This window comes from Chelonoidis abingdonii, chromosome 5 (assembly GCF_003597395.2).
Source record: "Chelonoidis abingdonii isolate Lonesome George chromosome 5, CheloAbing_2.0, whole genome shotgun sequence".
Classification (NCBI taxonomy): Eukaryota; Metazoa; Chordata; order Testudines; family Testudinidae; genus Chelonoidis; species Chelonoidis abingdonii.
Genome location: NC_133773.1, coordinates 75,467,705 through 75,484,826, shown reverse-complemented (window position 1 = coordinate 75,484,826; position 17,122 = coordinate 75,467,705). Strand labels below are relative to the sequence as shown.

The 17,122-nt window shown below is 38.7% G+C and overlaps 1 protein-coding gene across 8 annotated transcripts in view; it reads right to left on the bottom strand.

Annotated features, from left to right (window-relative positions):
* Positions 1-17,122, bottom strand: part of CEP44 (centrosomal protein 44) — a 48,366-nt gene that overhangs the window by 5,726 nt on the left and 25,518 nt on the right. For 6 of the 8 annotated variants that reach the window (XM_032780179.2, XM_032780186.2, XM_032780188.2 and 3 more), the window contains 4 exons: positions 15,068-15,214; positions 13,072-13,182; positions 6,715-6,846; positions 5,838-6,047 (listed from right to left, as the gene is read on the bottom strand). In XM_032780179.2, coding sequence (XP_032636070.1) covers positions 5,838-6,047; positions 6,715-6,846; positions 13,072-13,182; positions 15,068-15,214 — 600 coding nt within the window. The remainder of the gene's footprint in view (positions 1-5,837; positions 6,048-6,714; positions 6,847-13,071; positions 13,183-15,067; positions 15,215-17,122) is intronic. The other 2 variants (XM_032780189.2, XM_032780190.2) reach the window with 2 other exon arrangements.

The following is a 17,122-nucleotide window of genomic DNA, read 5'->3' as shown; positions in this document are numbered from 1 at the left end:
AATGTATGGAGTAGGATGTGTGCACATGTAAAATGTACAGTCTCAGAGTCACATATATTCTAATACAAAAATTTACATTAAACAACATTATTTTGCTTACATGTCAATAACTCAAAAGTTAGCAAGTGCCAGATTTACTGCTGTCAATGCAACCTTAATTCTGCCTGCTAGCATCCATCTTGCATGCTAAATGATGTAGGGGTCCTGTAGAAAAATAGCATATGATCACGTAATAGAAGTCTGTATCATAAAGTGAACGTACAAGGGGCAGAATTAAGGTTGCAGTGCCAACTTTTAACATAGATTTTTGTATGGAATTTCCTAGTTTGATGTGGAGTATTAAAAAAACCCAAAAAACAAAAATAAACCATTCCCTCCACCATTGTGAGTGATCAGCAAGGTTTGAACTCTGAACATTCAGCACTATAACACAAATCTACCACTTGACCTACTGGGCTAATTACATTAAGTAGCAGCAGAAGCTATTACAGTGTGTGTGGGCGGCGGGTGTCCCAAGTGCTGCATGGTCATAGCCCCCAGCTCTCTTTCCTACCCGCTCCCCAGGAATCTGGGGGCAGGCAAACAGTAATTACTGCCCTCAGAGTTGGGAGAAGTTTGGACTCGCTTCCTCTTCCCAACCCCTTCCATTGCAGCTGCCTTGAGAGTTCCAGGTGTTAGCAGCGACACACATTGCACTGAGGCTTTGATGGTGGTGTGAGATTGGTCTCAGAATGTTCATATTATTTTGAGATTTCAGAGCTTCTCAGAAGAAGGTTGCAAGAACCAGCTCCTTCTGTACTGAAAAATAAGCAACCATGGTGCACACAAACTAAATCAAACTTGTTTTTGTATACTCCTGCTCTTACAACAAAAGTCTAGACTAAAAAGAAACACAATCTGGTTAAATGTTTTCAAAAAATGGTACTACTGTTAAAATATTTAAGTGGCAGATAAATATGAGGCTAGTCTAAACCACAGTACCATGCAAAATAATGAATATTTATCTATATTTATCTATTGTTTTAATTGGATTTAGTGGTACTGAAAAGTTCCAGATTAGAAGGCATTTATCAAGCCACAGAACAGGTAGAGCTGGGCTAGCTGAGACCAGGGGCAAGCTTCTCCACAGTGTCTCCACCACAATGTGCCTCAACAAGTGACCTGTGAAAGAGAGGGCAATTCTCTTTATGCTCATCCAGTCCTTGGCTTCCTGAGAGCACTAGCAAAGGTAACAAACTATTAACAATGGTTGTGTGATTTGGACATGCACTGAGCAATAAGACCAAATTCATCCACAATGACTGATTAATAGACATAAGATGGTATCACATTTCTGTCATTACTGACCTGAGACAAATTCAAACATGATCTAGAATTGAAAAGCTCCATATTCAACCTTTGAGCCATGAATTTTCTTTAAAATGTTACTAAGTGAGCATCCTGAAATACCATAGAGAGAGATGGTAGCTTTCCTCATTTAACCCTCCAAAAAACCTCTTTTAGATAAACAATGCATTTTCAATAAATGTAGAATGAGAACCAGATTATATGTTTATAACGACATCTCCAACTTTATACAATCAAACAAATGATGTGACTGACTTAACATTCTAACATGTCTGCAAGAAACTGCAGCATCAGTCACGTATTTTTTGCAAAAATTTTCAACTTTTGGACAGCTTTTCACAATAACTGAAGTATTCTGAGGATTGTAATTTACAGCATTACAGGAAGATCCTGAACACATACTCACAAATATACTGTGCTGTGAACACTAGCATTATATTATATTATATTATATTTATTAGATAGACAGACCGACACCCCTCAAAAGCTTTTAAAGTTTAAAAAAAAAAAAAAATACACTACCCTGAGGAAAAATGCTGATTTGCTGTGGCATGTTAAACATATCCAGCATAGTGATGTCACTAAATCTCATGTGCATTGAGAAAATTTACCTAATGTCACCAACTAGGAGTGAAATGCCAACCACTAAATCAGAAATCAATAAGATGATGATCAATGATAAACTTGCCTAATGAATGAAGTGTTTCCCACAGTACTGAGCAAACCATCTGCTGAATTTTCATTCTTAATTTTGCATCCAGTTTCTAGATGGCTTGCCTGAACATATGAAATCGTGCATTTTTCTACAATCAGAAATGAAGATGTCTAGTGTGAAACCCAGATAATGCTAAACAGAATGAAAGTCTAACCTTTTCAAGAAGCTCTTGTAAAAAGATTCTCTGTTTTCAAAATATAATATTCCTAGACTTGGGAAATAAAACAGTATTCAGCTTTATAAGTGGTACTTTGGCTGTCTCACGTAAATTATTACAGTTACAGGAAGAAAATCCAACAAGGTAGGATGAGATAGTCAAAGTAAGAGAAAAATCACATGCCACTAAACAGGCTGAATTTTTTCATTACAATAGCAACCACTCAAACAGTAATTACATTCCTTCAGTAAATGTATTAGTACCACATACTAACACAGTGGCTATCATTGATAAACTGCAGAGCTATTTCTGTAGTTCCCTCAGGGTCTGTAGGCTCCTTCTGGGAAACTCCATTACAATGCACAGTGCTGCTCCATAAGTCCTGAAGAAATAGCTCTGTGCTTTTCAGAAATAAGCCACTAACTTTTTTTTGGATGAGAGAGAAACAGGGGGCCCTAAAAGGGAGAGAGAGCACAATTGGGAGAGAGGAGGAATAGTGAAATTGAGATTTCTGTCTTGTTTAAAATTTTGTCATGTGATCATGGTCACACATTACCTTACAAATGATAGATATTCTAATTGCTAAATATTAGTACAGATCAGGGTAGAGAAAATGTTTGTTTGTTTTTAAAATAAACATTTTTAAATTGAAATTAAATACATTTTTCTTTTTAAAAATAAACCTATTGACAATGAAATTTGGAATTACAAAAACCTACATCAGGCTTAACCTTACTAAAAATCATTTAAATTAAATGAAAAGGTGGTATTTAAGCAGCACATGTTTGCTTCTGAAGCTGTGAAGAAAGTCAAGTCTCTGAAGTGGTACAAGTCACCTGGAACAATATAATTTGTTGAAATGCTAACCTCACTTTTGACAGCAGTAACTTCTTCTGTAAGTAAGAAGGAACACTTTTTCCATTTCAATTTATTCAACAATTTCAGTTTAATCATTAGGTCATTAGAAGTAAGCTGAAGAAGAGGAAACCCTTTGCTTTTCTCTTCCAATGTACAAATAAAAACAAGGTGTGAGGATGAGATCTACTAGCTCTAAAATCTTGAAGGACATAGTGACCAGAACCTACAGATACGTCTATACAGTAATTAAACACCTATGGTTGGGCCGGGTCAGCTGGCTCAAGCTTAGGGGGCTCAGACTACGGGACTGTAAAACTGCTGTGTAGACACTGGGGCTCAGGCTGGGGGGGGCACGTGGTAGGATCCTTACCCCAGCACCCAACCTCCAGCCTGAGCCAGGACATCTATGCAGCAATTCTATAGGCCGTGTAACCCAAGTCCGGCAAGCCCAAGTACTGTAACTCCTCATTTAATGTTGTAGTTATGTTTCTGAAAAATGCGACTTTAGCGAAACAATGTTAAGCGAATCCAATTTCCCCATAAGAATTAACGTAAATGAGAGGGTTAGGTTCCAGGGAATTTTTTTTCACCAGACTATTTTTAGTCTATATATGTATGTGTGTGTACACACACACACAGAGTATAAATTTTAAACAAACAATTTAATGCTGGTACACAGTGATGATGATTGTGAAGCTTGGTTGAAGTGGAGGAGTCAGAGGGTGGGATATTTCCAGGGAATACCTTACTGCTAAATGATGAACTAGCAATTGGCTGAGCCCTCAAGGGTTAACTCTCACACACTACTGTACAAGGCAGCAGGAAAGGAGGGAGGGAAGACAGACACACCCTGAGAGAGAGAGAGATGTGCATTTCCCCTTTAAGTATGAAGAGTGGGGTCAGAAGTACACTGCCTTGTTAATTAGATCAGCAAGCTGAGACCAGACTGCAGCTGCAGATGTTGCTGCCTGGAAGCTCCCTCTGTCATATGTCTCCCCACTCTATGGAAAATGGGGTAAGCGGGGTGCAAGAGCAGGGGGGAGGGGGACACCCTGACATTAGCCCCCCTTTTTCTGCTCCCCCTTCCCCCACAGCAAGCAGGAGTCTAGCAGCTCCAAGGCAGAGGGCAGAAGCAGCATATGGCAGTGCAGGGAGGGACAGCTGCAATTGCTAGCCTGCTGGGCAGCTGCTGCACAGGGAACTTAGGGGAGCAGAGAGCTGATAGGGAGAGCTGATGGGGGGCTGTCGCTCCACCCTGGTTCCAAGCACCCACCAGCTAGCACCACTGGGCTGCTCTTCCTGCAAACAGTGGACAAAGCAGGCAGCTGCCAAACGATGTTAGAAGAGAGCATTGCACAACTTTAAACGAGCATGTTCCCTAACTGATCAGCAATGTAACAATGAAACAACATTAACCGGGATGACTTTAAACCCTGGTCTACACTGGGGGGGCGAGGCCAGGGGGGAAATCGATCTAAGATATGCAACTTCAGCTATGAGAATAGTGTAGCTGAAGTCGACGTATCTTAGATTGACTTACTTCGCCTCCTCGCAGTGCGGGATCGACGGCTGCCGCTCCCCCGTCAACTCCGCTTCTGACTTTCGCCCTGGGGAGTTCCAGAGTCGATGGGGAGCGCGTTCAGGGATCGATGTATCGTGTCTAGACAAGATCGATACATCAATCCCTGATAGACTGATCACTATCTGCTGATCTGGCAGGTAGTGTAGACGTACTATAAGTGAGGAGTTACTGTAAACTGACCCAGCCCTGTGGCCATGGCATGGGTCTTTTATTACAGTACAGATGTACTCTACAAGTCTATGAAACAAGCACTTCAATTCACTAACTATACATAATACGTCCTTTGTTTCACAATTCGCTTTTAAATGCTAAAGAGGTTTTGATTAAAAAAATTCTTAAGTATTTAACTAGCAAACAAATTTTACATGCTGTTTAGCGCATTTTAACTGCATTTCAATTTTCATCTAAACGTATCTTGATACAAATCACAAGTAAAAAATTTAATCTAGTAGAAAAGAATTGCCTCATTCATTATTTTCTAACAAAGTAGTAAAAATTAAGAATTTGAATATATGTATGTCACGCTTTATAATTGTTAAATGTGAATAGCTATAGTGTATCTCCCTGTTTAGCAAAAGTAGTACTAGATTTCATGTAGAGGCTACACAGCAGAACCTCAGAGTTATGAACCCCTCAAGAAATGTTCACAACTCTGAACCAAACATTATGGTTCTTTCAAAAGTTTACAACTGAATATTGACTTAATACAGCTTTGAAACCTTACTATGCCGAAGAAAAATGCTGCTTTTAACCATTTTAATTTAAATAAAACAAGCACAGAAACAGTTTCCTTACCTTCTCAATTTTTTTAAACTTTCCCTTTATTTTTGTTGTTTATGTCTAGCACAGTACTGTATCTGCCTTTTTTGGGGCGGGGGAGCGGGTAGGGGAATGCGGGGGAGAATGTGTCTGCTGCTGCCTGATTGTGTACTTCTGGTTCCAAATGAGGTGTGTGGTTGACTGGTCAGTTTGTAACTCTGATGTTCGTAACTCTAAAGTTCTGCATATTTAGTTATAACCATCAAAATGTTGTTTTGCATCAACCAATGAGAATCATCCTTTCTTTAGGCAAATAACATACAAATGCTAAATAAGATTAAAATCCCCGGTTTAAATCAATCCACCCTGCTACACATTCCACCTCCCCAATAAAATAGAAGCTTTATGGTAAAATATACCTTTTTTGACTGCAATAACAGTTCTGTTTCAAGAAGCAAGACCCGGCTCAGGAGATTATTCCAGTCCTTCTCATCTATAATCACCTTCCCTTTCAGTCTCTCTTCTAAAACATGTAGTTTACCTTCCATCCAATTTAGCTTATGAAGTTTTTCTTGGCAATCAGCAAGCTGGCTCTTTAGCAGCTCGATTTGACTATTATCTTCTGTGGCCTGGAAATAAGGACAATAAGAGATTTTACTCTCTCTAATTTTAGGCATAAATACAATTGTACAGACACGATAAACTCAACTGAAGAAGTACAGAACATTTTCTCTTCCCTACTAGATCATTTCAACCATTGTGATGAGTCACATTTATGAATGCTTTTTCCTTCAGAAATTGCTGTGAACTGCTTTATGCAAAAAGTATGCACATTAGAGACACCTGCCAGAAACCAGCCAGCTGACTCTCAAGTTGTGGGGTAACTGGGGATGCTTTATATTGAAATAATAATCAAGAGAAGACCAACCACCACATAACTATTCCTACAGGTTTGTTGTACCTCTTCTCCCTTTACCCTGTTTTTTGACCATCTGGTATGATCTTTTAGGAAAGGAAAAAACATAACTCATGGGGCAGGAACCCTTCTTTTTTGTGCTTGTACAGTACATTGTACATTGGGGACACTATTGAAAATAAATAAGATGTAGTAAGTCTCAACTGCTACTCACATTAGAACTCTTTTTTTCTTAAGTTGTACAATTGTACTATTAAGGATCTTTACGCATTTATTATATACTTATAGATCAAGTTTAATTTTGAAAAAAATAAAAAAGATGTTTGGAAGCCACTTAAGCTATCATACCAAACTCTACATTTTAAAATTCAAATTCTTACTTGTTCACACACAACTTCCAAAACATCATCAGCTACACAGGATTCTTCTTCACTATCTTCATTTACTGGAATGGCTGTATTATAGCCATGCATGTTAACTTCACTATTTGGGTGACGTTCCACTTGAGGTTTCTTTGTATGTAAAAACAATAATCCACGTGTATGATTTATTACAACAAAAACATTCTTGCCAACTAAATGCACAATGTTCTGCATTTAATTATTTTGCTTTTATCTATACATCCAAGCAATCTGATCTCACCCAGTTGTAAGACAGATCATGAAAGATTTAAACTGTGAAAAAACAGTTATACTTGATAATCTTTTCAGAGTCATATGGCCCATCACCTCTATTGCTTTCACATATTTAAAGTCAGAAACATCTCTCCTCTTCCTCGGCAGCCTGTTAGAAAAATAGCTGGATTAGGTGATTTTGTTTATTTTTTAGTTTTTCTAGGTAGGTTTACTGAGGAAAGCCAAGTCAAAAGATCAGTTTACATTTCTTTCTGAGCACAGCAAGATCTCTTACCCCTTGCAAGAGTTCCATAGTGTAAGCCCTACTCCTCTGAATATTCTGACTTCAAAGACTCACAAGTCTCTCTCTCTACTGCTTAATAATTTTATTGTTCCAACAGAACTGAGGAGTCATGGGAGGTCACAGCTGTGGAGGGAAGGACACTCACTGGTAGCTAGGTCCAGGCCCATGAAGGGGACACAGACCTTGAACTATACGTTATTCAATGAGAGTCGGCTGAAAAAGCAGAACACCAAAGTGACGAGCTCATGGTAATGTGCACTGCTAAGCAAATGAACTTTTGTGTTTTATATTAGAACTTTTTCAGGGGTGTTTGGCTTCATTATAAGGTACAAGTTACAATAATCGAGTGTGGAAGTCACAAACATATCATAGAAATGAAGGGCTGGAAGGAAACTTGAGAAGTTTTCAAATTCAGCTCCCTTCGCAGAGGCAGATCCAAATAAATCTAGACCACCCCCGACAGTGATTTCTCCAACTCCTTCTTAAAAACCACCAATGATGGGGATTCCACAACCTCCCTTGGAAGCCTATTTCAGAGTTTAACTACTTTTATAGTTAGAAAAGTTATCCTAATATCTAGTCTAAATCTCCTTTGCTGCAGATTAAGGCCATTACTTCTTGTCCTACCACCAGTGGACAGAGAACAATTGATCACAGTTGTTTTATAACACTCCTTAACATATTTGAAGAGTTTTATCAGGTCCCCTATTTAGTCTTTTCTCAAGACCAACAATGGCCAGTTTTGTTTGTTTAAACATTTCTTCATAGGTCAGGGTTTCTAAACCCTTTAGCATTGTTGCTCTTCTCTGGAGTCTCCCCCAATTTGTTCACATCTTTCCTAAAGTGTGGTGCCCAGTATTCAACAATACCCTAGCTGAGGCCTCATGAGTGCCAAACAGAACAGAACAATTGTTTCCCATGCCTTATATACAACACTCTTGTTAATATGCCCCAGAATATTAAACTTTTTTGCAACTGCATCACACTGTTGATGCACATTCAATTTATGATCAACCATTATCCCGAGAATCTTTTCAGCAGTACTAGCACTAAGCCAGTTATTCCTCATTTTGTAGTTGTGCATTTGATTTCTTCTTCCTAAATGAAGCACTTCACTTCACACTTGGCTTTATTGAATTTCATCTTCTTGTTTTGGACCAATTCTCCAATTTGTCAAGGTTGTTTTGAATTCTAATCCTTTCCTCCAAATTGCTCGCAACCCCTCCCAGCCTGGTGTCATCTGCAAACCTTTAAGTGTACTCTCCATTCCATTTTCCAAGTCATTAATGAAAAGATTCCTGTGGACCCCACTGGATATTCTCCCAGTTTGACAGCAAACCATTGATAACTACTATGACGAAGGTCTTTCAGCCAGTTATGCACCTACCTGATAGTAATTTTATTTAGATCATATTTCCCTAAATTTGTTTATGAGTATATCATAGGATATTGTGTCAATAGCCTTACTAAAATCAAGATCATGTCTAATGCTTCTTCCCTATCCACTAAGCCAGTAATCCTGCCAAAAAAGGAAATTAGGTTGCTTTGGCATGATTTGTTCTTGACAGATCCATGCTAGCTATTCCTTATAATCCTATAGGTGCTTACAAAGTCATTTTTTAAATAATTTGTTCCAGTATCTTTCCAGGCATCAAAGTCAGCCTGACCAGTCCAATTGCCAGGTCCTCTTTGTTTCCCCTTTTAAAGAGAGGTGCTATGTTTTCCTCTCTCTAGTCCTCTGGGATCTCACCCTTCCTTCATGAATTCTCAAGGATAATTGCTATTGGTTCAGAGATTGTTTCAACTAGTTCCTTCAGTCTTGTAGGATAAATATAATCAAATCACCTAGGCTTGATGAAATTCAACTTAGATAAATATTTTTAAGCTTGTTCTTTCCCTATTCTGGCTTGTGTTCCTTTCCCCTTATCAATTGCGCTGAGTATCTGGTCATCATTAATTTTAGTGAAGACTGAAGCAAAACAGGCATTAAACTCCACAGTCTCCTTGATGTTGTCCATTAGCAGCATTCCTTCCTCTAAGTAGAGGACCTATTTCTTCTTTTGGTTCCAATGTAATTTATAGAATCTCTTCTTATTACTTAGGTATAACTCATTTTGTGCCTTGAGCTTTCTGATTTTGTCTCCATATGCTTATGCTATTCTTTTGTACTCCTATACTTAGCCAATTATCTATGTTTCCTTTTTTTTCTAGAATTCCTTTTTTATTTTCAGGTCATTGTAGAGCTACTGAAAAAGCCATATTGGCCTCTTACTATTCTTATCTTTCCTTTGCATCGGAATAGTCTGCAGATGTGCCTTTAATAGCTCTCTGAGAAACTGCCAGCTCTCTGGAACTCTTATTCCTTAGACTATTTTCCCCATGAGATCTTACCTATCAGTTATCTGAGTTTGTTAAAAGTCTGCTTTTTGAAGTCCACAGCTCTCACTCCTTCCTTTCATGAAATGGTAAACTTCATAATTCAAAAGGATCGCTTTCACCCAAATTGCCTTCCACCTTCAGATTTGCAACCAATTCCTCCCTGTTGGTCAAAATTAAGACTAACATGGATGCCCCCACTTACTTCCTTCACTTGCTGAAACAAAAAGTTGTCCCTAATACATTCCACTTGTCCCCACTACACTTCAAGAATACATTAGAAATGTTATGTTTTGCTGTATTATTTTTCCAACAGATGTCTGGGCAAAGTTCCCCATTACTATCAGGTCTTGTATTTTGGATATTTCTGCTATTTGTGATAGAAATGCCTAAATCCACCTCCTCTTCCTAATTTGGTGCCCTACAATGACATCTCCCCAATTTTACCTCTATATATCTTTACCCAGATATTTTCAACAAGGCTTTGAATTAAAACTATGAGGAAGCAAGAAGACAACATTGTTTCTATTTAGCTTAAAGGAGATGCAGAGCTCGGTGTCTTTCATGCACTACCTGCACTTCAGCCTGTTTTAAGAAATCTCTCAGGGTATGTCTACACTGCAGCTAAAAACCTACAGCTGGCCCGTACCACCTGACTCAGGCTTGCAGGGATTGGGCCAATAGGCTGTTTAGTTGCAGTGTAGATGTTCAGGCTCAGGCTGGAGCAACGGCTCTAGAATCCTATGGGGTGGGAGTCCCACAGCTCAGGCTGCAGCCCAAGCCCAAATGTATACACCACAATTAAACAGCCCATTGGCCCGAGCCTCAGTCAGGTGCAGGTATCTAACTGCAGTGTAGACATACCCTTGATGGCCTCCTATTGGCAACACGATAATAAAGGGAAGAATCATGTGCATTGTGGGACTCCAGAGGTGATGGCTTTGGAAGTGGAAGAACAACTGTCCATGATGACCTTCTGATTTCAACACAATAAGAATCTGAGCCATTTCAGTGTATTTCCATTTCCCCCTGAAGTCTCTTGGAGACTAGACAGGTGTACTAGGTGATCAATAGTATCAAGTGTCACAAGAAGTTTAGTAAAATGAGTAGGAATCTATTTCTCTTGTCTATGATGGAAGACCTACTCCTGCCCAGAGCAATAAGCTCTTTTCCCGTATCATGCACTGACCAAAAGCCAGAATGAAAAGGATCTAGAACACTGGCAGCTGAAAGGTAGCATTGGAGACTTCTCTGCTAGCTTTAAAAAGAGAAGTAACCAATGGTCAATGGTTTGCAGAGTTGTGAGTATCAATCAATGTTTTCTTCAATGCTGGTTGATTAATGCATATTTTAGTGTCGCTGACAGATTCCTCTCCTCAAAGGAGCTGTGGACTATCTGTCCATAGGAGTCCCACGTTCTACTTTATCATACAGAAAGGGTAGAGTCAGGTTGTAAATCATGCCAGACGCAGGTAATCTTTGTGATGAGAACAGGTTTTAACAGCAAGTGATGCTACATTCTGGCATTGAGTAGAGACTGTCTGGATTTACTAAACAATTACAGTTCTGTAAAGTTCTGCAGGGTGTAACTTTGCTGCCTCAGGGGCAGGATGAGAGCGATAGCTCAGCAGTTTGAGCACTGGTCTGCTAAACCCAGGGTTGTGAGTTCAATCCTTGAGGGGGCCATTTAGGGAACTGGGGTAAAAATCTGTCTGAGGATTGGCCCTGCTTTGAGCAGGGGATTGGACTAGATGACCATCTGAGGTCCTTTCTGTAATAAGCCTCTGTCCCAAATCTGGACCTTAGCCTCCAAAATCTGGGTGCTTAGCATGAACCTCCAAGCTTAATTACCAGCTTGGATCTTATCTCGCTGCCACCAATCAGGATTCAGAGTACCTGATAAACTCTTGGTCTAGCATCCCAAGACCGTTTACCCTGGGGGACCCCCAAGACTCAGTGCACTGCAGGCCTCCAACAAAGGGAAATAACCCACTTCCCTTCCTGCTCTTTACTTCCTCCCAGATTTTCCCGCCCTGGGATACTAGGAGATTTCCCCTGCTTCAATCCCTTGAAACACAAGACCAGAGAGGACAATTTACCTTCCCCCCTCCCAGTCTTTCCTAGAGAGAGCAGTTACTCCTGGACAGAGATTCCATATCCCTTGCCTTAACTAGGAAAGAAATCCAACAAGTTTTAAAAAAGAAGGCTTTATAAAATAGAAGAAGAAAGAAAAAAACATATACATGATCACTGCATCAAGATGACAATTACACAGGGCTATTGGCTTAAAAAGAAAATATGATAATCAGCCTTAATCAAAAAGATATCACAATTTAAACATTCCAGAACTCCACAGCATGTAAATATAAAATACAATAATACCTATGATTTTCCTTTTGTACTCACAACTGGGAACAGAAGGGTAGAATGAACGCTTGAAGAGAAAAAAAAAAAGCTCTTCCTCATCAGCCGAGAGACAAAAGCAACAGAACAAAGTACAAAACACACCCATGAAGTTCTCCATCACTTTGAAAATCGGTTTCCTGATTGTCTCTTAGTCAGGTGTTTGGTTCCCTTGTTAACCCTTTACAGTAAAATAGTAAGAAACATTAACCCTTAGCTATCTGTTATTGACAACCTTCAACGCTAATCTCTATAGATTCAAATCTTCTATGAATAAAAGTAAAACCTCTTGCCTCCCTCACAGTACACCTCTTACCCGCGATATAACACGACCCAATATAACACAAATTCAGATATAAAATAAAGCAGTGCACGCGGGGGGGGGGGCGGGGGCGCTGCCACTACAGTAGGCATCAAAGCAAGTTCAATATAATGCAGTTTCACCTATAACGTGGTAAGATTTTTTGGCTTCCGAGGACAGCATTATATCAAGGTAGAGGTGTATAACAGTAGCAGAGGTCAGTAGATCAAACATATTATACTGAGAAATGTGTTATGAAACACATTTCCAGATTTTGGCAGTATATCAAAAAGCATTTCTAATAACAGATTATTGTAGTGTTACTTACAGTCAGATTGGAAAGAATTCAAACTACATTCATAGCCCAAGTTCTACCCACCATCAATGGATTATGCATGTCTTCATATTATGTTTGTCCCTCTCCTTTCTTTCATATCTGATCACCAATGAAACAGTTAAATTATAATGATACTTTAAATACCATCATTAGACGTCAGTGTGAACTGAAGCAGAGCACATTTCTCAGAGCCACTCTTTGCATCTGTTTGCATCTTGTTTTTACACTTATCTTCAGAACTAAAGTTTTTGTTTATTTTAAATGGAAGCTTACATTCTAGGAAGGTACTGGCTTGTTGAACAACTGCAGATCAGCCCTAATCAGATTTGTTAATATCACTAGGGTCAAAGAACTTTAACTGTATTCATAAAAAAGCAAACTATTTTCTTTCTATTTTCATACCTGCTGAGAAATCACAGTCCTGCAAATAACAGGATCAGCAAGAAGTTTCTCACAATTTGCTTGTGACTCAGATTTTAAAGACCTGTTTTTTTTTCTTGTTTGAGATTTAGCCTTTAAAATAAACAAAAAAACCACATTAGCAAAGTTTATTTTAGGGGGGGAAATGACAGTTAAAAATTATCACTATATGATCTGATTGAATATCATACATATGAAACAGGTTTGGATTTTTTCATTGTAAAATATTGACCAAAAATAGAAAAATATATGAAATTAAGAATGCTAATAATGGCTAAAACAAACACCTGAAAGTGAATCTAATGTACATACATTCTCAAACCACATTTTGCACATATGAGATTGGGTCTAGCCTGGTCATAGATATAAAAGAAAAAATAGTTGTAAGGTATTTAACACTGATTAAATAATAGGAAAATATATCCTTATAGTTATATGGGTCACAAGTTACAAATGCATAGAATAGAACTTCTTAAACGCTAGCATTACATGCAATGTAATGCTGATATACAGCATCTATATCAGGAGTGGCCAAAATTACTGATCCCCTGAGCTACATACGATAATCTTCAGAAGTTCGAGAGCCGGGCGTGCCTGCCAGGGTTCAGGGCTTCAGCCCTGCAGAGCTCCTGCTCTGAAGCAGGGCTAGGGAATTCTGCCCTGGGGAAGGCATCTGCCAGGGCTTCAGCCCCAAGCCCTGGCAGGTGCCTCCAGCGGGGCTGAAGCCCTGAGACCTTTCCTTCCCCTTGGGAAGAAGCCCTGAGCTCTCCCCACACCCCAGACTGGTAGGCAGAGAATAGGGCAGGGGGACACGGTGGGCTCAGTGAGCTGCACTTTAACTGAGAGCCGCGGTTTGACCACCCCGACCTACATCCTACAAGTTTGTATAAAATAGGAACAAGTTTCAAATTTCTTTTCTGAAAGGAACTTGCCCATACACCCAGTATCAACTGATGTGCTAGATTTCTTTCCTGCCCAAATACTAAATCGATATATATTAAGATCTATATATAAATAAGACCCAAAATGTGTATTGTGAAATCCAACTAAAACTCACATACAAGTAGTAAGAATATATACAGACACCCAATTTGTTGCAGATGTTTGTTTCTGAACACTATACTGTTAGTGTCACACTGTTCAGAAAATTAAAAAAAAAAAAAAAAAAGAAAATCCCAAATGAGCAGATGTTCGATTTTTGTTCCTATCTACCTTAACAGTTGTTCCAGAAGTACAATGAACTATTTTGCAATTATATTCTTACTACATCCAGAAGCGTAACAGAGTACATGAAACTTACTGTTAATGGCGTGAATTTGTTTATCTTTACTTAAAATTTTGTCTGTTCACTACAAAATGTTAGTATGTCTATGTCAGTGGTTCTGAAACTGGGTTGTGACCCCATTTTAATGGGGTTGCCAGGGCTGGCATTAGACTTGCTGGAGCCCCATCTCCTGGGGCAGAACCCCGAGTCCCACCAAGTGGGGCTGAAGTCAAAGCCTGAGGGCTTCAGTATTGGGTGATGGGGCTCAGGTTACAGCCTCCTACTCCCCTCAGGGCTGAAGCCCTTTGGCTATGTTCCACACACACACACACACACTCAGGGCAGCGGGGCTTGAACGGTCTCAAGCTTCAGTCCCCCCTCCTGGGGTCATATAGTAATTTCTGCTGTAAAAAGGGGGTTGCGGGGCAATGAAGTTTGAGAACTCCTGGTTTAGGTCATTTGGCTAGCAGCAAGTGTAGATATTTAGAATCACTTAAATATCTGATATATCATCTATATTGGGAGAGTACATACTGAATTTGTAAAGGGATGGACTCTGATTTAGCGTTTTTTCCCCCCTATACTAACTTTAGTGATCCTTATTGTAGTTCTTTTTCTACTTAGAGCAACATTTGAACTGAAATGTTACAAAATATAGTTAATCTTTCTCTCAAATACTGTAAATCATATTTGAAGTATCACCCTGATCAGTACCTTATTCATATTACTTAATTCCTTATGCTTTTTCATTACAGCACTGATAATGTCACAAACAATCTGTATTTTCCTTTCTGCAAAGCCACACTGGAGAAACTGCTGTTTTGTTAAAACTGGTTTGTATTGAAACTGATCTCGAAGTAGCTGCAAGAGAGTAAAAAACGTTATTAGTTTCCCAAACCTCTGTATATTCTCTGTTCTGTAGAAACTATATTTTTGTTCTTATTTTTGCACAATTGCCCCTTTTGCCCCCTTAGCTTTGCCAGTGAATCTTTTCACACCAATGTTGGTCTTTGTATATTTGAAGCTGCCCCCGTAACTGGAACTCCCATCATATGCCAATCTGCCAGGCACTCTTAAATCAAATCACTCCTTTAAAAAACAAAAGCAAATACAAATACCAAACTTAATACGTGTCTAAATAACTAAGCAAGTTTGGAAAAAAGTTTTGGAGAGTTCTAGAAATATGAATGCACAGTAAAAACAGTTTTGTTTGTTTCAGCTCTAGAGAGAATCATAAAATCACAGAAGTGAAGGTCTGGAAGAGACCTCGATTGGTCACCAAACCCAGCCCCCTGCACTGACGCAGAACCAAGTAAACATAGACCATCCATGACAGGTGTTTGTCCAGTCTGTTTAAAAAAATGGGGATTCAACAACCTTCCATACAAACCTATTATAGTGCTTAAATACCCTTATAGTTAGAAAATATCCAGAATCATAGATACAAAGTGTAGTGTCATGTAGTGAAGTGCATTGCTATAATAAAAAGCAGAATTTCACAAAAACTTTAAAAAATGGACAAAAATGTGTATTTATGTGAACCTCTTTGGCTTAAATATAAAGCTCTGCAAAAGTCAAATATTTTGATTCTTAATCTATTGATATCAATATGATGTTATTTCAACAATAACTGGCACTTACAGGAATATGAAAATTGAAACCATATTTTTACTTAATGTTAAAATGGGCAGCACATCTCTACCCAACTAAAAACCTACATTTGAGTATTTCCCCCTCACAACAAAAAAACACCAATGCTCCACTCCCCCCCAAAATGCAAAACACAAAAAAACCCACACCTTTGTAAAAAGTGTCTTAACTAAGATGGCACCACACACCTACTTTTAACCCAGGCATACAACATATTTATAAAGGTAATTTAAGGATAATTACATACACTGTACCAGTGAAAAAACCTATACTGCAGTCTGTATATAACAAGCAGAAGTCTCTGCAAATTTTCATATTTATGTTTAAAATGTGATGTTTTAAACCATCTATATTTTAAGTCTACATAACTATCTATAAAGAAACTTTCAAAGAAATAACTTGACAAATTAGTCTATTCAATTCCATGAAAAACAAAAAAAAAATCTTGCAAAAACAGCTGATTAATTTGATTCAAACTGAATTAAATCATCAGCAAGATCTAAAGGTTAGAAATCTTGGATATTTATTAAAGCAATACATTATGAACACAAACTTGATGGGAAGATTTTTGTGTACAATCTTTAGATTAAATTGAAACACACATGAACCAACCAGCTAGCAACAAATTACATTAAAATATTTATTACCTAACCATATTAAGACAAGGTTAAAATTAATAACTGTTCAGATTATTTCAATTTAAAAAAAATAAAAATATAAAAAGATGATGCATGTACAGGCTTAGCACCCTAGCTCTAAAGGTACATCTGCACTGCAGCTGAAAGCATGTTTTCAGCACAGGTAGACAGACATGCTACCTCTGCTCAAGCAAGCAGAAAATAGCAAGCAAAAATAGTGTGGCTGCAGAATGGGCAGCAGCTTTGGCTAGACACCCAAGTACTGCTACTTTTAGTGTGCTAACCTGCTGTCTACCTGCACAAGGAAGCATGGTCCCAGCTGCAGTGTAGAGACACCCTCAGTTAGTAACACCAGAAGCATTAAGCAATCAGAAAAGACCCGGCTAGGCACAAGAGCCAGCAAACAGAGCTGCTAACAGGGGAGTTTCAGTGGGGTTCTGTTGGAGGAGCAGGTTTTTGTAGTTTGTGGAGTTTGTGTGTG